General features: G+C 46.4%; 8 protein-coding genes across 8 annotated transcripts; 7 read left to right on the top strand and 1 right to left on the bottom strand.

The window, feature by feature from the left end:
* Window positions 1-14: 14 nt before the first annotated feature.
* CLUP02_04920 (uncharacterized protein) lies at window positions 15-608 on the top strand (the record flags this gene model as incomplete). The annotated part of the gene is made up of 1 exon (XM_049283929.1): window positions 15-608. One exon carries the CDS (start codon window positions 15-17, stop codon window positions 606-608), a length of 594 nt encoding a protein of 197 aa, XP_049141072.1.
* A 224-nt stretch (window positions 609-832) lies between these two features.
* Window positions 833-1,746, bottom strand: CLUP02_04919 (protein tyrosine phosphatase-like protein; the record flags this gene model as incomplete). Its single annotated transcript, XM_049283928.1, has 4 exons — window positions 833-906; window positions 985-1,124; window positions 1,199-1,412; window positions 1,530-1,746. 4 exons carry the CDS (start codon window positions 1,744-1,746, stop codon window positions 833-835), a joined length of 645 nt encoding a protein of 214 aa, XP_049141071.1.
* A 753-nt stretch (window positions 1,747-2,499) lies between these two features.
* Window positions 2,500-4,313, top strand: CLUP02_04918 (dihydrolipoyllysine-residue succinyltransferase; the record flags this gene model as incomplete). The annotated part of the gene is made up of 3 exons (XM_049283927.1): window positions 2,500-2,528; window positions 2,671-3,955; window positions 4,017-4,313. 3 exons carry the CDS (start codon window positions 2,500-2,502, stop codon window positions 4,311-4,313), a joined length of 1,611 nt encoding a protein of 536 aa, XP_049141070.1.
* Window positions 4,314-5,294: 981 nt separating this feature from the next.
* On the top strand, window positions 5,295-8,547 carry CLUP02_04917 (oxoglutarate dehydrogenase; the record flags this gene model as incomplete). Its single annotated transcript, XM_049283926.1, has 3 exons — window positions 5,295-5,531; window positions 5,595-7,971; window positions 8,030-8,547. The coding sequence occupies 3 exons, from the start codon at window positions 5,295-5,297 to the stop codon at window positions 8,545-8,547; spliced, it is 3,132 nt and encodes a 1,043-aa protein (XP_049141069.1).
* A 713-nt stretch (window positions 8,548-9,260) lies between these two features.
* Window positions 9,261-12,080, top strand: CLUP02_04916 (flavin containing amine oxidoreductase; the record flags this gene model as incomplete). Its single annotated transcript, XM_049283925.1, has 5 exons — window positions 9,261-9,739; window positions 9,812-10,045; window positions 10,120-10,302; window positions 10,358-10,453; window positions 10,526-12,080. 5 exons carry the CDS (start codon window positions 9,261-9,263, stop codon window positions 12,078-12,080), a joined length of 2,547 nt encoding a protein of 848 aa, XP_049141068.1.
* A 528-nt stretch (window positions 12,081-12,608) lies between these two features.
* CLUP02_04915 (uncharacterized protein) lies at window positions 12,609-13,619 on the top strand (the record flags this gene model as incomplete). Its single annotated transcript, XM_049283924.1, has 2 exons — window positions 12,609-13,194; window positions 13,264-13,619. The coding sequence occupies 2 exons, from the start codon at window positions 12,609-12,611 to the stop codon at window positions 13,617-13,619; spliced, it is 942 nt and encodes a 313-aa protein (XP_049141067.1).
* A 985-nt stretch (window positions 13,620-14,604) lies between these two features.
* On the top strand, window positions 14,605-15,421 carry CLUP02_04914 (uncharacterized protein; the record flags this gene model as incomplete). Its single annotated transcript, XM_049283923.1, has 3 exons — window positions 14,605-14,824; window positions 14,882-15,246; window positions 15,308-15,421. 3 exons carry the CDS (start codon window positions 14,605-14,607, stop codon window positions 15,419-15,421), a joined length of 699 nt encoding a protein of 232 aa, XP_049141066.1.
* A 595-nt stretch (window positions 15,422-16,016) lies between these two features.
* On the top strand, window positions 16,017-23,100 carry CLUP02_04913 (uncharacterized protein; the record flags this gene model as incomplete). The annotated part of the gene is made up of 5 exons (XM_049283922.1): window positions 16,017-16,629; window positions 16,684-17,026; window positions 17,070-17,273; window positions 17,303-17,409; window positions 23,063-23,100. The coding sequence occupies 5 exons, from the start codon at window positions 16,017-16,019 to the stop codon at window positions 23,098-23,100; spliced, it is 1,305 nt and encodes a 434-aa protein (XP_049141065.1).
* Between the last annotated feature and the right edge of the window lie 98 nt (window positions 23,101-23,198).

The raw sequence follows: 23,198 nt of genomic DNA, 5'->3' as shown, positions 1-23,198 counted from the left end.
CCCCCTTCACAACAATGCTCGTCGGCCTCCCCGGTGGCGCAATCAGCTTCGTGACAATCTGGGCCAGCGCCCTCATCCCGCGATTCTTCCCAGGCACGCGAGTCTACACCTCCATCGGTCTCTCGCTCGTCCCGCTCCTCGGATCCGCCATGCTCCTCGCGCTGCCACTGCACGGCGCAGAGTGGGGCATTGTGGCAAGCACCTGGCTCGCTGCTTGCTGCAGTTCTCTCCTAAGCTCCACGGCGTCCATGATGGCGTCCAATGTCAAGGGGAATACCAAGAAGAGTGTGGTTAGCGCTGGGTTCTTTATCGTGTACTGCGTTGGGTGTATTGTCTCCCCGCAGGCCTGGACGGAGGGGGATGCGCCGCGGTATACCAAGGGGTGTATACTGAGTATTGCGAGCTGGGTGGGGTTGATTATCACGTATGCTGTGTATGGGGTTGTTTTGAAGAGGGAGAATGCGACGAGAGACCGGCTTGCCGCGGAGGGAAGATATGAGTATGATGTTGGTGGCCATGATGGAGGCGCGGAGGCGGTGCAGATGGGTGTTGCGGTTGATTCTGACTTGACGGATGTGCAGGACAAGGCGTTCCGTTATAACTTGTAAGACTGAGCGCGAGATGTGCGTCTCTTACCGAGAATTGATGGAAGATGGCTGGAACTTTGTACGCATTTTGTTCGGATTCACGCTCAAGGTAGAGTTTGGCCGACATTCTAAGGTAGTTGCAAGTTTATCTTGTTTACGTCCATCCGTTACCAGTCCCTGCCTTCTCAGAGCGCATCTACCTCGAGGGAAGTCCATCGCTTCTATGAAGACAGAGACTTGCCGGGCTACTGCGTCTTCTTCGTCTTTGCGAGAGTCTTCTTGCGCTGCTTGATCATGTAAGTGTACATGGTGTAAGAGCCTAGACCCAGATGCGGGTATCAGCATCGAGGAAGCAAGTTATGGGAAGTCCCAATAAGGGGGCGGGAGTAGGGCTTACCGGGGATATACAACAGCAAGCAAAAGTAGAACAGAGGCGGGATGAGAGCGCTGATGCGCGAAGCGGGTTCGACGGCGAGGTAGAGGAGCCAGAATTCCGAGGCGATGCCGATTGGGTATAGGGGGTAGAACATGGTGTACCTAATCATGATTGTCAGTTTCGACCGTCCTAGGTCAACCAAGACACCAAAAAATAAAGGGTTGCGTCAACGTACCGCACCCAGACGAGCGCATCAGACGCCTTGCCGTGGAGGTTCAGAGCCAGGTAGGCGTAGCGAATGGAATCAGCCGTCGCCCAGGACAGCAGGAGGGTTAGGTAGGCTGTTGAGGAGGCTGTGGTGGCGGGGAAGCTGTAGCAGACCATCCAGACTATGATTGTGCGGGCGACTACTTGGAGGGCTGTTGTGCCTACGGGGGATTTGACGAGGCCTGGGGGTTGGGTCAGTTCAAGTTGGTCTTGCGTGCGTGATGTCTCGTGTCTCTGGCATGATGTATCTAGCAGTGTAGTTTGAAAAATGGTGGAGGTAGGGAGTTGGAGTTACGAACCCACGGCTGAGTGGACCACTTCAATGAGAGTGAGTGTCTGCACCCATCGCGAGCGAGGTTCTGCTGCAGCATAGACGGCGAGTTTACCATGGGAAGTGGCGGTGGAGATGACGGTGAAGAGGATTGAGGCCCATAGTGCTGCGAAGAGTGTGTTGTAGAGTGTTAGGTATGCGACTCTCGGGCTGCTGCCGCTTTGTTGTGAATCTTTGGTAGCCATTGCGCTGGTTGGAGGGGTATGATATCGCACGAGTCACGTTCTGGCTGTGAATAGCCTCAGTTTTCACTTTCTGGGTGCATGTGAAAGGAGGAGCTCGGGCCATCAATTGACTTTTCTTTCTTTTTCCCTCGCTGCGACGTGGTCTGCAGATTCAGAGACCCCTGTCTGGCAGATGTGTGATGACTAAAGTTGCTACCTGCCTGTGCTGGCGCTCAAATCATCCACCGCAAGAAACCGCAGGGGAAAAGGCAGAAAGGAGACGTCGGAGGAGAAGAAGCCGTCTGGCCGGGTAAGCCGCAAGGGAGGAAGGAGAAGCCGAAACCCCCTGCAAGGCGGTACGTATCCCTTTGGCGCTGTCTTTCGGCTGTCAACTGCGGGTGATGAATTGGCCAATGATGCGGCGGTGTTTGGCAAGCTACGGATCCACTCGGGCAGCTCGTCCCGGGATGCGGATGCGGAGCCTTTCCGATTTCTTCCCAGAGGGTTACCGGGGGCCACCGAATGCGCCGCTGCTTTTGGGGCTGGTCTACGAATTGAGAGCTTTGGGCTACCTCTCTCGCGGGTATTGGCAATGTTGATCGTTTAGCAAATAGATGACTTTCCAATTTGAAATCGTCTTTTCTATCTTTGACCGTCACACATTTACTCCATGAAAAGGAAGCGAGGGGCATAATCAGGTCATTTTGAGAGAATGGACAGTCCCAAAGCTCCAATTGATCTCATAGGAGAACTGCAGGCAACGCAAGGTCCCAAATGAGAGAACAAACCTTCACAAAATCGATGTATGTGAAGATTGCAGTAAACTAAATTCAGGCCGTGATACATACCAGAGATTATCGAGATAGTCTAGTGACCTGCTTTGTGGTGCTTGCCATACGGAGCTGTTGATCTCTGAGGCTAAAGCGGCAGGTGATTCTGTCACAGCGCCCAGCAAAGCTCCAACGTCAAATTTACACAACGATTTTCCGAGTCCCTTTTCTCTAACCAGGGTCAAAGACTCGTTCAACACCACCAGAAACACCCAGACTTGTCGTCGAGGATCGCCGGGCGCTCAACTACCACGCTCCTCTCCTCTCCTCTACCTACAACCGCCAAGATGATGCGCTCTCAGCTTCAAGCCGTCGGCCGCCTGGCCAAGCCCTCCGCGGCCTCTTCCAGGCTCGCATCCGCAGCTCGCACCCAGAGCACCAGCGCAGCATCAAAACCGACATCCACAAAGACGAGATCCCTCACAACCGCGACGCGCACCACCTCAAGACCGATCGTTCACGCCTTCCCCGCCCTCTCCTCCCAATACCGCTCCTTCAGCACCACCCGTATCCAGCATGGCGAGGTCATCATCACCGTCCCGCAAATGGCCGAGTCCATCACCGAGGGCACCATCGCCTCCATCGGCAAGCAGGTCGGCGACCGCGTTGAGGCCGACGAGGAAGTCGCCAGCATCGAGACGGACAAGATCGACGTCGCCGTGAACGCCCCGGAGGAGGGCACTATTGTCGAGCTCTTCGTTGCTGAGGGCGACACCGTCGAGGTCGGACAGAAGCTTGCGCGCATGGAGACGGGCGGCGCACCCGCCGAGAAGAAGGAGGAGTCTCAGCCGGAAAAGAAGGAAGAGCCCAAGTCCGAGAGCAAACCCGAGCCCGCCGCCGCGCCGGCCCAGGAGCAGAAGAAGGAGCCCGAGGCGCCCAAGAAGGAGGAGAGCAAGCCCGCGCCGGCACCACCCAAACCTGCTGCTCCCCAACAGCAGCAGCAACAACAACAAAAACCCGCGTCCGAGGTTCCCTTTGGCGCGACGGGCTCATTCTCCCGCGGCGAGCGCACCGAGAAGCTGCCGCGCATGCGCAAGACCATCGCCACGAAGCTCAAGCAGTCGCAAAACATGACGGCCTCCCTGACGTGCATCGAGGAAGTCGACATGACCAACCTCATGGCTTGGCGCGCCAAGAACAAGGAGGCTGTCATGAAGCGTTACGGTGTCAAGCTCGGCTACATGGGTGCCTTCACCAAGGCGACGTGTCTCGCCGCGGAGCGCGTGCCCCAGATCAACGCCGCCATGGATACCGAGAAGGAGATCATCACGTACAGGGATTACGTTGATATCAGCATCGCTGTGTCTGCGCCTAAGGGTCTGGTTACGCCTGTGCTGCGTAACGTGGAGAGCTTGGACATCGTTGGTATTGAGCGTGGTGTTGCTGAGCTGGCCGACAAGGTAAGTCCCGCATTATGATTGTGCCGCAAAGAAGTACAGGCTTTCTAACATTAAACTATAGGCCCGCAAGAGCAAGCTCGCTATGCCCGACCTCGAGGGCGGCAACTTCTCCATCAGCAACCCCGGCATCTTTGGCTCCATGTTCGGAACCCCCGTCATCAACTACCCCCAGGCAGCCATCTTCAACATGAACGGCATCAAGGAGCGCGTCGTCGTCGTTGACGGCAAGCTCGAGATCCGCCCCATGATGTACATTACCGTCACCTACGACCACCGCCTCATTGAGCAGCGCGAGGCCGAGGCCTTCCTTGGCGCCGTCAAGGGTTACATCGAGGACCCCTCCAGCCTTCTTCTCTAAACATGGAATAAGGTCTCTGTTTATTTGCGTTGAGGAGAGACACTGTGCGAGAGAAGGGGCATAGACTGCGTACGGCTATGGTTTCGTGTAGCATCGTGCCGAATTGTATTCTACTTTGTAAATGGGTGGAGTGGGATTGGATTGACAGCGTTGCCGTGCGGGCATTGGGGGCGTACAATTGCTGCATCTTAGACATCTTAGATAGGGGCTCGGTCATAGATAATCCGGAGAATCCAGCGTCCAGCATATTGTCCGTTCTTCATTGCAATTACTTTCAACTTCAACCACTCTTGGCTCGTAGAGGTCTGATGGAACTTGGGCTGTTGATACCAGGCATCTAACAAGGTAGCATTAGGGGCGATAGTGGAGTCAGTGTTCGACCACACTTGCCATTATGCCATCAAGTGGCTTCTGGAAGACTGCAATCCGAACGCCATACTCTTTTCAGTACTTTCCAATTGACATGAAAGAGAAATGTTACCGTCGTTGCTGGCTATCCGGGTGAAGAAGCCGGAGGAGGCTAACTTTGGTGTCACGGCGGATCCACGCAAAAGTCTCGGCTTCGATATCCGAGGGTAACTTTTAACCACTTCCAAGCCAACAATGAGCAAAGCAATTGCCTGCGAGTAGCATCGCCTCGATATTGGCCTGAGATCGAAGCCAAATGTCTTCAGTACTTCCGAGTTGCCGATAGCCTGCCTGATTAGCCTACTCGGTTGACTTTCAACTCGAACGACGGCATAGAGATCGGTGCGCCAGCGGAGTGGGGTTTGTCACAGATCTTCCCCGCGTGTAAGTCGCGTCGAACTTGGATATGTAGACTTCACGTCTAACTTTGTCTTCATCAATCATCGGAAGAGTGAGCATCGAGAACGGAGACATGTTACATTGCCCTCAACTTGATTCTCCTGTCAATCATCAAGGTTCCAGATTATACCATTCTGTAAGCTGATACCCATTACCAGTTGAACAACCGACACGATGATGATTCGATCCGCCTGCTCAATCTGTAAAGGCCATACACAACAAAAACTCTTGCACACGAAGCCGTCTTTCTTTCCTTCTTCGCGCTTTTGCAGTATCTCGTCCCCTCTCAACGGAATCGGAGGGTCAAGGAATGGCCGAACGTTCACCTCTACCAGATCATGTAGACTCGAGCCCTCGAAGGGTAGATCCTATGCTACGGCAGTAGAAGCAGAGGAACCAAGGGTTCTTCCGGTAAGATTTTGCCCAGTAGTTCCTCGGTCATGCCCCCAGAACTAACGATCTACAACCACTCAGAGTCCCATAGACTCGTTCCTCCAGGGAGGAACAGCGAACTACGTCGACGAAATGTATCTTTCCTGGAAGAAGAACCCCGAAAACGTCCATGTATCATGGCATACATATTTCAGCAACATGGAAGACCCATCGGTACATTCGACGCAAGCTTATCAGCCACCGCCAGGCATAATCTCGCCCCGGCACACACCGGCCATCAAATCGTCTCTCGGTGCGGATTCGAGTCATGTTGTCGACTCTCTGAAGACCCAGAATATCGTTCGAGCGTTCCAGCAATATGGCCATTCAGCCGCAAGGATCAGCCCCCTTGGCGACCTTGGCAACGCGACAGTCAAGCCACACGATGATATTCCGAGCACGACAAACTTGAGCAAGTACGGCTTCGCCGCCGCAGACTTGGACCGCGAAATCGTCCTAGGTCCAGAGCTTCTACCCCACCTCGCACAAGAACACAAGACGATGAAGCTCCGCGACATTATCGCCACTTGCGAGCAAATCTACTGTGGCTCCATCGGGGTCGAGTACCACCACGTCTCCGACCCCACCAAACGCCAATGGCTCCGAGAGCGCATCGAAGCGTACCATACCTCGCCCCCCTCCCCTGAAGAGAAGAAGCAGATCCTCGACAACTTGATCTGGGCAACGTCCCTCGAGCACTTCCTCGCGGCAAAGTTTCCCAACGAGAAGCGATTCGGCCTAGATGGCGCAGAGGGGCTGGCTCCCGGCTTAGCCGCGCTCATTGACCGCTGCGCAGAAGGGCACGGTGTGCGGGATATCGTTATCGGAAGCTGTCACCGCGGAAGGATGAACCTTATGAGCACGGTGTATGGCAAAGACTTCGAGACGCTTTTCCGTCAGTTTGCGGGCACGGAGGCGTTTGATACGACCAAGGGGCAGACTGGGGATGTCAAGTACCACTTTGGCATGGAGGGCGAGCGGGCGACTGCTGGCGGGAAGACGGTTGGCATCTCCATGCTGCCAAATCCGTCCCACTTGGAGGCTGTTGATCCGGTTGCCCAAGGGAAGGCCAAGGCTGTACAGCATCTAAAGGACGACGTTGATCAGTCCAAGGTGATGTTCTTGGCTCTCCACGGCGACGCTGCCTTTTCTGGTCAAGGGCCTGTGTACGAGACGCTCAACCTCTCGGCCCTGAAGGGCTATGAAGTCGGCGGCACAGTCCGGATCATTGTGAATAATCAAATCGGGTTTACTACCGACTCCCCAGATTCCAGGTCAACGCCATACTGCACCGACTTGGCCAAGTACATCGAGGCCCCCATTTTCCACGTCAATGCCGATGACCCGGAAGCCGTTGTATTCATCAGCAAGCTGGCTGCGGACTGGAGAGCCGAGTTCCGTTCGGATATCGTCGTTGACGTCGTCTGCTACCGGCGGTTCGGACACAACGAGATTGACCAGGCCAGTTTCACGCAGCCTGAGATGTACAAGAGAATTGCCGAACATAGATCATTGATGGACCTCTACATTGAGAAGTTGATCAGTGAGGGCGGATTGTCTGCTGAAATGGCAGAGCAGCAGAAGACTTGGGTTTGGGAGCAGCTAGAGGAGAAGCTGGCGAGAAGCAAGCAGCCAGCTGATCGATCTCTGGATGCTACTTCGGAGCCTACTTCAGCCGCTAGCACTACTGCGTCTGCGAATGCAGTCGATGAAGCCGCACTCTCGACAATCACCAACGCAATTACCAGCGTTCCAGAAGGCTTCAACCTCCACCGCAACCTCCAACGCATCCTCGCCGCTAAGAAGCAGGCCTTCGATGACGGCACAATCGATTGGTCCACAGCCGAAGCTCTCGCCTTCGGAACCCTCCTCCGAGACGGGAAGTCCATTCGCCTCAGCGGCCAGGACGTTGAGCGAGGTACCTTTTCCCAACGCCATTCCGTTCTACACGATCAAATCACCCAGGCAGAGTACACGCCCCTGAACCACCTAGACACCCCAGGAGCAGGCACATACAGCGCAATCAACTCTCCGCTCAGCGAATTTGGCGTCCTAGGGTTCGACTACGGGTACTCACTCGCTGCGCCAGAGTCGTTAGTGGTGTGGGAGGCGCAGTTTGGCGACTTTGTGAATAACGCGCAGGTTGTTGTCGATCAGTTCATTTCTTCGGGGGAGGCGAAATGGATGCTCAAGTCTGGGCTCGTCATGTCTTTGCCGCATGGATATGACGGCCAAGGGCCAGAGCATTCTTCTGCTAGGCTGGGCAGGTTTCTGGAGCTGGGAAGCGAGGATGGGCGGGCTTGGCCCGAGGATTTGAAGAGGGCGAGGAGGGAGGGGAATGTGAGGATTGTGTGTATGACGACGCCGGCGAACTTGTTTCATGCGTTGAGGAGGCAGGTTTATTCCCCTGAGAAGAAGCGTAAGTGCATGTTCACATGAGAGGGGGCTGGCTTGGAATCATCTGCTAACACTCCCAGCTCTGATTATTTTCTTCTCCAAGTCTCTTCTTCGACATCCCATCGCCAGGTCTCCCGTTTCTGACCTGATTGGCACATCAGCCTTCCAGCCGGTCCTCGAGGACCCGGAACACGGACGGGGTTACATCCTCCCTCGCGAAGAGATCGACCGCGTCATTCTCTGCAGTGGTCAGATCTACGCAGCACTGCACAAATATCGTGAAGCAAAGGGCATAAAGGACGTTGCCATCACGCGCATCGAAGAACTCCACCCATTCCCCTGGTCCGAGGTCAAGGAGAACCTGGAGTCGTACCCCAATGCGCAACAGATTGTGTGGTGCCAGGAGGAGCCGTACAACGGAGGCGCGTGGCAGTACATGCGGGACAGGCTCGAGACTGTGGTTGAGAATTCGGGTGTGCTTGGGGGTAAGAAGATCGTTTACGCTGGGCGGGGGACAGGGGCTGCTAGTGCTACTGGTTCCAAAAAGGTTCACCAAGCTGAGGAGACCAAGTTGCTCGAGGATGCTTTCGAAGTCTAGGTTCGAGACAGAAAGATGTACTGGTGAACATGGAAAAACTGCGTTCAGTTCTCGAATTGTTCCTCGTTAGTGCGGGAGCTGGTCTAGACTCGGCGGTTGGCGGGCGGAAACTAAGACATCATGCCAGCGGCCCGATCCCTGAGCACTATTGATAAGGATGGTCCCAATGATTGCCGTTCCCCATCGTTCAGTTTTGCGGGGTAAAGAGTCGAAATGCCTGAATGCAGGATGAGTTCGGGTCGCAGCTGAAAGCTGGCAGCGCGGGTTAAACTGCTTTCAGTTAGGGTGCCCGCTTGCCAGTTGGTTCTCAACGTCAGCTATTCAAATTTCAGCCAGCCTCTGTGGGTGATATGGAAGGGTCTCGATTCAGGTTAAGACTCATCACTGTCTCGCGTGGTCAAAATATGGGGTGATAGGTTCAAAGTACGAGCAGGGCATCCCGCAAGCATAACATTGCACTAGCAGCGGCTGAGAGTGAGACCAACTGAGAAATTTGACACGATGCCAGACATCAATAAACGGAGGGAATGTATGAGAGGAAAAATGAGGAGGTGTTGTTGTCGATAATTATGAAGTTCTTGCTGTTGAAAACTGTATAAATATCCATGGGCTCCGCGCTGAACATCAGTCTCTGCGACTCAACCACCAACGACCAAAGCAACTTATTCTTTTCTATCTGGTAGTCAGTCCACGTTAAAATCAGTAAAGAAAATATGGCACCTCCAGAGTCCCCTGATACGACTCCAAAAGTCTGCTATAAATACATATGGGCCGAATTCGTCGCCCAGTGGAAGCTCGAGAACGACCTTGAAGCATCGAAGAACGGCTATGCTGATCTTGTAGACACTAATGGTCTGAAGCCGGAAGCCGAGACCGTCTCCGGATTGGCCGAGACCCTCAAACCGGTTACCGGTGGCGGCGTCATCCCCCAGAAGCCGGGGCACTTCAACGTCGGTATCGTTGGCGCCGGCACGGCTGGACTATTCACAGCTTTGGCCATTGACTGGATCAACGACACCATCGCAAAAGAGAAGGGACCTGAGCACCTTAAAATCACCTACGAAATCTTGGAGGCTTCAGATGAAGAACGATTCGGCGGCAGGCTCTATACTCACCGCTTCAGCAAGGATGGCGTGCACGATTACTACGATGTCGGAGCCATGCGTTTCCCTAGGAACGCGGTCATGGACAGGTATGTTGCGGATACTTCGTCGAGGAAGAGCTTTCGGGCATGAAATGAACTCAACTAACACACAAATCTTAGAACCTTTAGCCTTTTCAAGATGTTGGACATTAAAGAGGGTAAATTGGGCGATCGCACGCATGTCGACGATCCTCCACGACTGATCAAGTATTACCTGAACGATGACGAAAATGTTTGTCCAACGCTCTTCAATAACGTCCGAAAGGTCGGCAATCCGTACCCGAAGGGTTCAACAGAGAAAGATCCTTTTGCACTCAATGTGGGCATTGCGAAAAACAAGCAAATTCCAGAGAAGTTAGTCGCCAACTATTATGGAATTGGTGTAGATTTGAGCAACATCGCTAACTCTGCTTCACCCTTCTCCTCAGTCTTCTGCAAACTAGCCCAGGCGAGCTTTTCGAGGAAGCAATCGGGATTTTCATTGTATACATCAAGAAGTATCTCGATGCCTACATCGACAAGAAGACCCCAATGCCTCGCGCAGCTGAGGAGAAGCTCTGGAAAATCCTGATGAAGTGTGATAAGATGAGTGTCCGACAGTTCTTACGCACGTGGGTTCCTCTTCGTTCTCGGGCTAGTTGCTGTGAGATGCTGACATTCTAACAGGAAGGGGAAAGTTCCCGGCTTTCCCAAGGAACCCGACGTTCCCCACGGCCCAGGCTTGAGCTACAATACCATTCAATGGTTGGAGACTGCCACTTAGTAAGTTCTCCTCCCCATTCAGCATCTCAAAGCTGCCATAACTAGATGAATAACTAATTGCATCTATCCTAGCGGCACTGGCTGGTATGATCAAAGTCTGACCGAGGCCGTTCTGGAGAGTATCGACTTTTACATCACCAACGATCCCGCCAAGGTTAACGATAATTGGTTTTGCATCGACGGCGGCGCTCAGAAGATTGCGGAAGAGATGCGCAAGAAGATAAATAACCAATCGGCCATCAAATTCAACACCCAGGTCGTGGGCATGGATGCTAACTTGCAACTGAACAAGCGAGTGACCAAGTCTATGACTGTGATGCTTCGCGACAGTATCACTGGCGAATCTTTGCCTTCAAAGGACTACTTCACGGTGTTCAGTTCGGCAACATTGGGGTCGATGAACCGAATGGATCTTTCCAAAGCTGGTCTGCTCTGGGATACCAAGCAAGCCATTCGCTGCTTGGGCTACGGAGCTTCTTGCAAGGTCGGCATTAAGTTCAAGACGCCCTGGTGGCAGAAGGAGCCGTACAACATTGACCAAGGTGGCCTTGCCCGTACGGACCTGGCTCCTCAGGTCTGCGTCTACCCTTCCTATAACATCAACAAGGATGTCGATCCAAGGGACGAGCCTGCAGTTCTTCTCGTCTCCTACACTTGGGGACAGACAGCCCAGCGCCTGGCTAGTCTTATTGCGTCGAAGCCGCGCGGCAAGTCCAACGCGGACATACTCAAGGAAGAGGCTGAGCTGAAACAAGTGATGCTCCGAGACCTCGCTTTTCTCCACACTGAAGACCATAACAACAAGGAGAAACTCGATGACACTTTGAAGATGCTCAATGAGCAGTATGTGGAACACCACGCTTACGACTGGTACCATGATCCCCACATGGCTGGAGCATTCGCCTACTTCGGCCCTAGCCAGTTCAGCGAGCTGTACCCGGCCATCACCAAGCCTAACGCAGGTGGTCAACTGTACTTCGTCGGCGAAGCAGCCTCTGCACACCACGCCTGGGTTGTCGGGGCGCTCGAGAGTGTTGTGCGCGCACTCTACCTGATGTTTGATGCTCTACACCAGGGCAGTAGGAACGACCCCAAGATGAAGGACACATACGAGGCATACAAATGGGCCATGGACCTTCTCGAGTTCGGTTACATCAAGGACCACACAGCCAAGGGGGTGAAGTCTGCAACCACAACTGCCCGTCCCAGTCCCCTCCCATTTTTCCCGCTGCCCGCAGAGATGCCTCGGCGCCGCAGGAATTTTGATCACCTAAACCTCGATGAGCCTGACGATTCTAGCGACAAGGGCGACTTCAAGGCAACAAGTGCTAGGTCTGCGACGGCTTCCGAAAGGCCTCATGACCTTTTGGTCACTGAGAGTGCTCGGTTCGACGCCTTTTCTCAACCTTCCGCTGGAAAGAGCGTAGAGACAGCCAGTTCTCCGACCAGAGGGGAATTCTCAGATCATCCTGCCATGAAGGGTACTGAAGAGGTGCCGCTCACGTATGGCGCCGCTCTTGTTGCTCTTAGTACGGTCGAGTCGGTTATATCGACTTTGGCCGAACTAACGGAAGAGGAATTGAAGGATCAGTTACAGAAGATATCGAATGAGACGGCATCTGCGTAGTTGCTACTCTATGTAGTTGTTCTCAAATTGAATAGTTGATGATTATACAAGCCAACCTTTGAACTCTTTGACCATTCATTGGGTGCAACCAGCTGGCATAGTTGACACCCTCGATTCAAAGGAAAATTCTACACAGTCATTTTCTCTAGGAACTATTTCAAAGGTACTTCGGTACCTATGCTGACTGCCAAGAGACCGCGTCGCCAAGCATGAATCCTTCTGTCTTACCCAGCGCTGAGATTGACCACTAGAATTGCCATAAACACCAACGTAGGTACGTCATTGCTGAATACCAAAGTCCCAATATTGGCGATCTTCAAGTCAAGGCAGAAATAGTAGGCGGCTTATAAGAAGTGACTGGCCTTCCTGCGCCCTTAAGCTTCAACTTGACCTGCTTTCTTTCGAGGTTACTAATGATGCATCTTGCATGAGATTCTCGAATTTCGCCCACGATAATACCCTAATAACATCAAAAATTACGTAGCAAAAATATTGCATAAACTTTTAGAAGAGTTGAGAAATCTCAACATGAAGTTTCTCATCGGCATCCTTGCGACAGGCTTGTCATTTCTGGCACCAGCCGATAGCGCCCGAATTGACCGCATACAAGCGCGGCAAAGTAATTCGACTAGCATCAATATCCACGATGCAGTAGCACACCCAAATGCCACAGGAACATGGCCTATCAATGGCATCGATGTCACGGAGCCACTGCTGAATCCACCTGCCGATGACTACGGCCCCGGAAATGGTTGGAGCATCAACATCGCCGTTGCGACCAACATTTCTGCGGACGGCATCAGCACTTCAGTATCGAATCCCGCAGTCATAACTCTCGAAGGACCGGAGAATGCATTTCAAGGCCTGAACTCGACGACCAACTACACTGAGAATTATGACATCTGTTCCTTTGCCTGGTTTGAAAACGTCTGGACCGTCAAAGAATTGGAGAAGCTCCAAGACGATGTTAATGGGACCTGCAATGGTGTTATCTCCGAGGAGTGCATCAAAGAGACTAAAGAGGCCCTGGTGCGCCAGCCGTGTAGCACCTTCAGAAGCTTCGAAAAGCCTAAGAGCTGCCCTCAAGCACTCTCATCCCCTTCGTCATTCCGAAGTAAGTCGCTAACCTCCCTTGCAACTGACCGTGACAAACCTCACAGCGGAGACTAATAATCTTGACCAGGAAACGTGACTTTTGATTTGCCTACCGGAACTTCGACGAATGAAAGCTCCTCTTCTCATCTTTTCGGCATCTGGGGACCTTATTCGAATAGATCGGAAGCTGGCCTACGTGATGCGTACGACACGGCTCTTACGAATGTCTACCCCGTGCTTCTTGCATACAATTATGAAGACGGAGGGACTCGGACGAATTATAGCGTATTCCGATGCATTCGTGCCAACAACATCGTAGACGGAAGCCGTGAGCCAGATTCGTATGGAAGCAACAGAAGAAGCTCTGCAGGACGGGTTCATTCGTCAAAAGCCTCTGCAATGATTAGCATGCTTCTACCCTTCTCGCTCACTATACTCCTGTAATTTAGAGTAGTTGCACGCAGAGCGGAAGTTTATCAATGCATCCAAGGGATTTACCTATTTTAATCCTTTGAACATTGTTAGCTGGCTAATTGAAGCGCGGTTCCCATTCGTGAACCTCAAAATCCAACTGGGAGACATCGAGCCACAAGCTTTTTCGTTTTTGACTCAAACTTGAGCGCTTGCTTGAACGCAACTCGGTGATTTACTAGGTTGTCAACAACTGACACTAATCATGTTCATTGTGTCTTCAGGAATTCGCACGGACATAGGCTGAGCTTGACAAATAGAAGGATCATTGGCGAGACTTCAACTTACGTTCAACTACTCATTATTCTATACACCTTCATTCACCGCTTAAATATGTTCTACTACCTAAGTTGCACTATTTACCGCTTCAGGCTTGATTATTTTCCGCCCACGAAAACCTCCTGTGGGTAATGGAAGTAGCTTTATGCCTAAGTTAATCGTGGAGTCAATAGATGCAGTGCCTGAAGGTTTATTCTCCGGATCTCATGCCGCATCAGGTAACCTGGGTTTCGCGTCGGAAATGTATTTCCTTCACTAGGTTTTTCTCAACTTACTAAGCCTAAGGGGTGCATGCCAGCATCGCTCAGGGAGAGTTCCACGTGTCTCCTGCTGTGATTCGTAACATTTGAACTACCGGGAGTCTTTTGAGTTTATTGATGAAAAAGCTTACATACCGGTGAGACGGGAGTGAGCTCTGACAGTTTCAGTTCCAGTGTGACGCAGTTAACAGGGAACGAGGGATGTTGACACGGGTCATGCAAGTACTAAAGAAGCGCTGGCTCTCAACTTTCTTCCCATACCGACTGAGGAGGAGAGTCGAACACACTCCCGCACATCTCCAGCTCTCCGTCCTCGCTATCGGGAGGTGGTATGTTGTTCATTCAAGCTGAAAGGCTGGCTACTCTTATGCTGTCAAGCCCATTATTGAGTATGTCTCACGTTGCGACGTTGTGAAGAGATGATGGCCTTTTTTTCGTCATACACCAAGCTCGGGCAGGGAGAGGACAGCACTGAGAGTACGAAAACTTGGTCCAAGCAACATTTGGCCCGTGGAAAGCTGCACCTCACGTATGTTCTCCTGTTGGTCTTCGTGGCTGGCGTCAGCAATTGCTTGCCGCCAATTCTCATGACACGGCCCGTCTACTTTGGAGCCGAGCCACTCAGGTCGGAGATTCGTCGTAAGTAAATGCGAGTTGCCATGGAAAAGCATGAATAGAGCTGAGGGTGAGCAATAGTGAAAACGTCTACACGAGTCTTCCAGCAAGACTACGCTTACGCAATGCCACCGTCGCCCGAGGTGGATGCTGCGTGGTCTTCCCTTCTCCCGCAAAACGGCGGCTTCTTCACGCACCCGACACTGGCGCCAACGGAGAGCTGCGTGGCGGTTTTCCATCAAATTCACTGCCTGTATATGCTGCGAAAAGCACTTTACGAGGCACGTAATAATACAATGGAACTTCCAGGGCACGAGAAGATGGACACGGATTCTAGCAACGAAAAGATTTATGCAAGCGAGACGCAGGAGCTCAATGCATCGCACGACATGGATCATCTCGGACACTGCTTTGACCTCCTGCGTCAAGTTATAATGTGTAGACCTGTTAGTACACTCTTCTGACTGGAATGACTTTTGTTGGTGAGTGCTAACAATGTTTGGACAGGATCTCACGATTGAGGTTGCCAACGTCGTAGTGGACGGCGTCACGGGTTTCGACACGGAACATCAGTGTATTGACTGGTCGGAGTTGATGGACTGGATGAAAAAGAACGAATGAAGAATAGGTGGGTTTGGATGTGTGTGGCTTATGGAGAAAAGATTGGTGTTGATGCATCCACCATCTGTATTACCTAGGTTGCAAGGGAGAACACGGATGTCTCCACGAAGATGACTACATACAATCTACCATCTTTCTTCTTGATTGATAGACCTCGGATCTACACTACCGAGCCCAAACCCTTCGAGTGACATAGGCGTGGATTTTTCTTTGACAAAGTACAGGGAAGAATGTCATTCCATTTAGCTCTTTAACGGCTAGCGACGAACGATAGTGCACCCGAAGGGATGCTAAAATCCTTTGAACGCTAGCATCCAATCATGAGAGCGCCAACATGATCAGAGCTTGGCTTTTTTTTCTTGCTCGGCTGAGCGGCAATTTTGCCGCTCGCTACTGTCTCGCGAGTGAGAAGTGCGGCGGCACCTTGGCCCATGTCATTTGACTTAGACGAGAGTAGATTCATGGCGAAGGGTATCCGCCACATATGTTTGAGTACTTATCCCCCTGGTGCAAGTCTGGAATCGTCTCGAAATTTGTTTCACAGCCACTTTTGAGTTGCTCCCAGAAATTCCCAGTTTCTAGGTCGGTTCGAAATATGGCATATGCCACAAACTCTCTCGTCATCCTCTGGTTGCTTAGCCTAGTCAACGGGAGCTATGCACCCAAGTCCCAAGTTTCCTATCTCAGGCCACGTGCCGATACTGTGGAACAGAATAGCTCCTCCATCTTGACGGAGAGCCTTTTGAATCCAAATGCCACGGGAAGCTGGCCAATCTTCGGCATCGATGTGTCGAAGCCACTTGCAGAGACTCCAACAAACAATGAATTCGGCCACGGAAACGGGTGGAGCATTGACGTTGCAGTTGCCACAAACGTTAGTGGGGGAACTGTGAGCAATTCGAACCCGTCAAAAATCAGTCTTGACTCCTCAAACAATCCGGTCGAGAGAGGAAACGCAACTGACGGGTACCGTATCTGCTCATATGTTTGGTGGCAGATGAGCTGGACTGAGAACAAGATCAAGAAGCTCAATGATGATATCCAAGGCTCATGTGGTGGCGTCATCCCACAAAATTGTATCGACGATCTTAAAGAAACTGCAGCGAAGGTCCAGTGCGATAGTTCTTTGGAGTCTTCGCTGTACGGCATCGGATTCGACATTCCGGCGAGCTGTAGCGACTCAATGGCTTATACAACGGCAGAAAGAAGTAAGTGACTCCTTGAATGCCAATTGACGCAAGGATGTTAACTCAGAATCTAAGGAAACCTCACAACGGAGTTCATCTCAAACGCCTCGGCCTCTTCGCACACGCTATTTCAGTCAACTGCACCCTACAACATTCCCGGCAACGATAGTAATACCAGACAGGTCTATGACTACGCGGTGACACAGGTCTGGCCCGTAATGCTCTCTTACATTTATACTGAAGGGAGCGCGGTTTCAAACTACACGGTCTTTCGCTGCGTTCGCGCCAATGACATTACTGCTGGAAGCCGGTCGCCCGAAAGCTTCGGAAATAGACCAAGTTCATCGACTCAACACAGATCGTCGTTTGCGGGTCTTTTTGTTGGCTTGCTAGTTGCTACGATCGTTTCGTCTCTCATGTAAATCACCTTATGTATTGATATTCCGTCGATCAACGTTGAGGACACATCCATCGATTTACGAGGATTTACTGTACCTTGGGATACACCACATAGCTGCTAAAGGTGTAAACGTATCTCGCAATGGATACTCTTTGCTTACATGCCCTGAGGAATCGAACTCACACCGCACCGGAAGACATGGTCATTTCACCGACATTGAGATGATGGCGAGCACGAAGACCAATGTGCATACAACAACATGCCCGTGAACAAGTCTTGTCTCAATTGACCAAGCAATTTTGGCGACCTCCTCGAGTTTCTTCTTCTCCTCGACAGAGACATAATCCTTGTGATACCAAGAAGGCTAAATGAATTCCTGCACGTCTGGTGCCATGCCTACTGTTTGTAACTCTGTTTGTGCATCACACTAGCTACGGATGATCTGAGCCGCGGTTGTTGTCTTGCGGTGCGCGAATTAGAGCGCGACGAGCTTCGGGCATACAAGCGAAGCACGACGCTAACTATATTTAAGTCTATTTATTTGTTTATTTATTTGTCCTATTTTATATTATAAAGTCCTTAAGTAAGGTAAAAGGCGACTATACCGCGCTAGAATTATATAACTATATATAGTACCTTATAAAATTTATATAATACCCTCTTAGAAAATGGTATAATATATAATTTAAAATTTAACCCTTTTACTTATATATAGCCCCCCGTAATATCTTATAACTTAAAATAACTATACTTAGCGAGGTTCGAGCACTGCGCTAGTAATATAAAAAATAAGCTAAGTAGTATTTTATATATTTATAAAAAGACCCTCGTTATACCGTAATAAGTATTACTACTTAAAATAAGAAGTCATATTTTTTTAAAAGGTTAAAAAAGATAATATATAGTTATAAAATAGGGTAAGTAAAAATATAATATAATATAATATAATATAAATAAGTATTATTAAGAACTCGTATTATAATATAATAGTATTATAAATAGATATAAGCTTCGTATGGCCGTCGGGGTATATAGCCTATTATATATCCCGTTTAAACGAGCTATATTAACGTACTTATTTTATAAAATTAATATTTACTAAGGGAGCTAATTACTATATTAATAAACCTACTTATATAAGGGGGCTTAGTTTAAAAAGGACTTCTTTAAATAGTTAGTTAAGAAGCGAACTATATAATACGTCTTATTACGTTAGTTTATTAATAAGAGGGCCGAGGGGGGCACCCCGAGACCTCTATTATAACCGTATTATTTAATAATAAATACGGGTTTAGTATTATTACGGCTAATCCCATAAGCACTAGCTCGATTCTAATATACATATATAAAAATAAGGGTCTAGATTTATATTACTAAGTTATCTTAAGTAGATATTAATATAGAACCGGGAGCGCTATAGTATTATAATATATACTAACTACTTTTTACTAAGTTAATCCCGGATAAAACTAATATAAGTAAACTATAACGTACCCCTACGTATAACTAATTAATAATAATAAACGTAATTAAATATCTTTTCTTTTCTATATAAATAATAAAAGTTCGTATTTATATAATAATATAAACGGTAATATATAATAAAGTTTTTATAGTTAGATCTAGCTAATAAAAGCTAATAAAGTTATTACTATATAAGTAACTTAAGCTCGGGGTTTAACTTATTATTAATAAGAAGCCTTAGTCCCCTATAAGAGTCTAGTTAATATTCTTTTTATTAGTCTCGAAGAGCGCTTAGTTATTTTTCTTTAGTTTAGTATTTAAAATACGTAGTAATTAGGGAGCGCGAGTAAAGGTTAGGGGTCCTTATAATAGTACCCTTTTTAGCTAGGTAGTTTACTATCTCGTTTTTTATAATACCCTTATAGCTAAGTATTTAGTAAGAGGTAATAAGGATCTTAGTATTCTTAACGAGCTCTTTAAAATTAAAAATAACTTAGTAAAAGGAGGAGGGGGGGGCACCGTTTAAATATTTAATAATAACCTAGTTATTTAAATATATAATAATAGCTATAATATTTTCGTTCTAAAGCCTTAGGGCCGTATAAAAACTAATAATAGCCCCTTCGATCTTAATATTAAAAACCTTAGCCCGGGGTAAGTAGTAATACTTAAAATAAACTAATTATAAGCCGTAGTAAATAGTATGACCGTAGCCCGTAGCCTCTAAAGAGGTCTACGACTTATTAATATAAGCTATAATATATATAGCTAAGAATAACTTATATTACTTATAATAGCTCTATATCTCTTTTAATTTAGTAAGGTCCTATGCCCTACTAGGGCTCTATATAATTAAGAAGTTACGTAATAATAAGGCTAGCTAAGGGGGCCGTTCGACTCGGCTAGCTACTTAAATAAAAGTAATAAAACGGGAGGGGTTTTTATAATTATAAAGTAACTTATAATTACGGATTTTTTAGGCTAGGGGGTAATAGTAATTTAATATAAATAGCTTAATAGCGTAGTAATCTCTAAGTAAGTTTAAAAAGAGCTTAATTAATAACGTACTAGCTTTATATAATAGTACTACGATCGGGGTAGTCCGCTATACTAAAAAGGATCCCCTTAGAGCGATATTAATAAGGGTCTAGAGGGTTTAAATAATTAATTTTAGCCCGTTCTATACTTCTAGCTAGGCGCATATTTCTAAATTAACTTTAATTTTAAAAGCTAGTTTAATTAGGCCCGGGTACTATAGTTTAGCGCTGTAAAGGGCTTTTAATATAACTATAGTATATACCGCCTTATATATAGTAATAGGGGGTATACTTTTAAAGACCTTATTAAATCTTTTAATATGCCCCGCTATCGACCTAGCCTTACTCCGGTAGTCTACAATATATTCGTAAAAAAGTAACTATTTATTAAAAATAATACTTAGCTACTTTATAATACCTTTTTTTTTTAATCTAATCTCCTTATTACTATAATAAATAAGGGGGGGGGTAATATCTTTAGCCCGGGGTAAGGTGCGCCTCGTAAAGTATAAAACCTCGGTTTTTATAGGGTTAAGTTAAATAATATTATTACTACCCTAAGTAATAATATTATTAAGGATTTATTATGCTTAAGAAGTAGCCTTAATAAGGTCTTTTTTAATATAAAGTATTACGTAATTATTAATATAACTAAACTTAAATAACTCTGGGCCGATTTAATAAATCTACTTAATATAAAAAAAAAAGAGGATAAGTAAGATCGGTAATCCTTATAATAGCTTATAAAAGAGGGGGGATATAAGTATTTAGTATCCTTTATAATAAACCGAGGTACGGTATAATTAGTTAAAGTACTAAACTTAAGTAATAATATTCTCTAGCTATCCCTATACCCTAAGTTAGTTATATAAATAGTTATATAGGACTAAATTAAAAGCTCCTTTAACGTCTATTATAATAAAAATAGTAATAAGCTTCCTATTAAAAGCTACCTATATATTATAAGCTATTATACTAATAATATTAATAATTAATCGCTTAGGTAGTACCCTAGCTACTTAAAAGTATAATATACCCCGGGTAACCGTAATATAAAATATCCTCCTAGCTATAAGGCGCTTAAAACCTTTTCTTAACATAACTAATAATAAGATCGGGCGCTAGCCCTTATATATACGCATATTTTAGTTAGGCTTTAGGATTATTACTACCTTAGCGTCCCGCTAGGCTTTAAAATAATACCCGAATATAAAGTAGGATTAGTAAAAACAGTAAACGTATTCGTTAATATATAGCTAATAAGCCTATAATATAAAAACTATAATATTATCTATACTAGGGGTAGTATTACTTATACTAAGTACCGCGTCCTCTATTTTATATTAATAAATAATTAGATCTTAAAATAGGGTTTATTTAAAACGTATTATAAAATTAAAATAAACGTCGTCTCTTATAATTACTCGCTCTAAATTTTTTTTTTTAAAAAGTATTACTTTTTTAATAAGCTTAGTAATTATAGTTTTATTATTTTATAAAAAAGGGGATTAGACTTAAAGCCTCGGCCGGTTTTAATTTATAACTTAATATATATCCGAGTCCTTTTTAATAAAAGTAACTATTCTAGCTTATATAGCGGCCTTAGCGCTTCGTATAGTACTATTATACTACTTATTAGCTTTAGTTATAATAGTAAAATAAAGATTAGCTATATATGCTATTTTAAAGCTCTTATTAATCTTAGTATAGGTCTTATTTTATTATTTCGTCCCCCTACTCCCTACGTAGTATAGGGTAGAGGAGGTAAAATAAGTATATTAAAAAATAGTATTTAAGCTCTCCGTAGCTAGATTAAGGTCGTATATAAAGTCGTATATAGTATATATATTCTAAGTTAGTTCCTCTACTTTTTTTATAAACTAAGGTATATTCTTTAGGCTAATCCTCTGCTTCTTTTTTTTTAGTTAATACGTATTACTTAGGTTAATAAAAAGGGGAATAGTTATAATAAGGGTATTATAGTCCGACTTAGTATAAATATAGCTAGTAATCTAAGAACGGGCTAGCGGGATATTAATAATAATAAGGTCGAGTACGTTACTAACCTTGTAAGTAGGGACCCCTATAGGGTTTAAAATATTAAAATAGCGGTTATTTATCTAGTTAGCTAGGTAATTCCCGGGTATATATAAAGGTATCCCTAGCTATTAGTTCGTATAATAAGCGTTTAGGTCCCCTATAATAAGGACCCTTTATAGAGGGTTCTAGAGGCTAAGAGTTACTAATATACGTTTTTTATTAAGTACGTAGTAAACGTTAAGGATATAGTACCCTAGAATATATACTCTAAGTATATCCCGATAGGGAAGCTTTATAATATTAAATACCGCTAAGTAGGGGAGGGTACGTCGGATATATATTAAGACCCGTAGCCTATTTAACGTAATATCCTAGCTCTATACTAGCGAGTATAAAGTAAAATTAGGGTAAGATTTAATAATATTCTACGGCTTACTTATACTATATTATAACTTTTATAATAATAATATATCTACTTATTTAAATTTAGTAATAACTAGGGCGTAATCGTACTTATACCCGTTCTTCTATATATTAACCTATAGTATTTTAATTTTAATACGTATTATATACGCTAGCTTTAGGTAATTATAAAGCGCCCTCGGGTAACACTCTTATACTTACTCTTCTTTTTTAGGGCTAGTTCTTTATATTTTAAGCTATTTTTTGAGAGGAGCTTAGAGTCCTATTTTTTAGAAAGGGGGTAATTATTACTTTTTTAAAATAGAGTTTAAAATATTATTTAATTCTGTAATAGCCGGCTATATTTATTCTTACTCGGGGGGTCTATTAGCGTTATTTATAATAATATTAATTATTATAAACTTATAAATAATATTTTTAATAAAGCTTTTTATTTATATATTTATAAGCTCGTTCCGAAGTTAAGTACTAAAGGACTCCGTACTAAGCTCTAGCTTAAGGGCGGGGGTAGGGCTTAGGGAAGAGGAGTCGAGCTTCGTAACTTATAAATAAAGTTCCCTACTAGCTTTATAAAAAAGCTTTTTTTATTAAGAAGTTTAGTAAATAATACTACTATCCTTCCTCTAAAAATAAATAAAATAGTTTATATAATTATTTAAATACGGTCCTTAATAGTTCGCGTACTAAGGGATTATTAAAATATAATTATTATTATATTTTAGCTTATTATAATAATAGTAGCGTTAGGTTCTAAAATAGTCCTTAGAGCTATACTAATTTAAATAGACCTAATATTACTTTAAAAATAGGTAGTATATAAGTAGCTATACTTTAACTAACTTAAAAATACTAAAGGGCTCCTTAGTCGATCTTAAGAACGAAACGATATACGTAATATAAGGGCTAGCCGTTAGGCCCGAGGTCCGGTAATAGAGGGGGTCTATCCTTATAACGGCCTTAATCTCGTCCTAAATAAATAAGCTAAAGTTAAGAAGCTACTTACTTAGGCCTAGGATCCGTATTTTAATACTTTTAATAATATAAATGTCACGGCAGTGGGCATTAGGGCCCTGTGGGCCCTGTGGCTTAGCCTCAGGCTGCGAGGCTGAGCTCCTAGTGGTTACGTAACGAGCTAGACCGCTGGGCCCAAAGGGCCAGCCCGCTAGCTTCTACCCACTGTTCTGTTTTTTCCCTCTTTACGTTAAGTTTTTAGTTAATTAGGTTAA

The sequence above is a fragment of the Colletotrichum lupini genome, chromosome 3 (genome assembly GCF_023278565.1).
Source record: "Colletotrichum lupini chromosome 3, complete sequence".
Lineage (NCBI taxonomy): Eukaryota > Fungi > Ascomycota > Sordariomycetes > Glomerellales > Glomerellaceae > Colletotrichum > Colletotrichum lupini.
The sequence above is the reverse complement of the archived record's forward strand: the minus strand, read 5'-3'. Positions and strand labels throughout refer to the sequence as shown.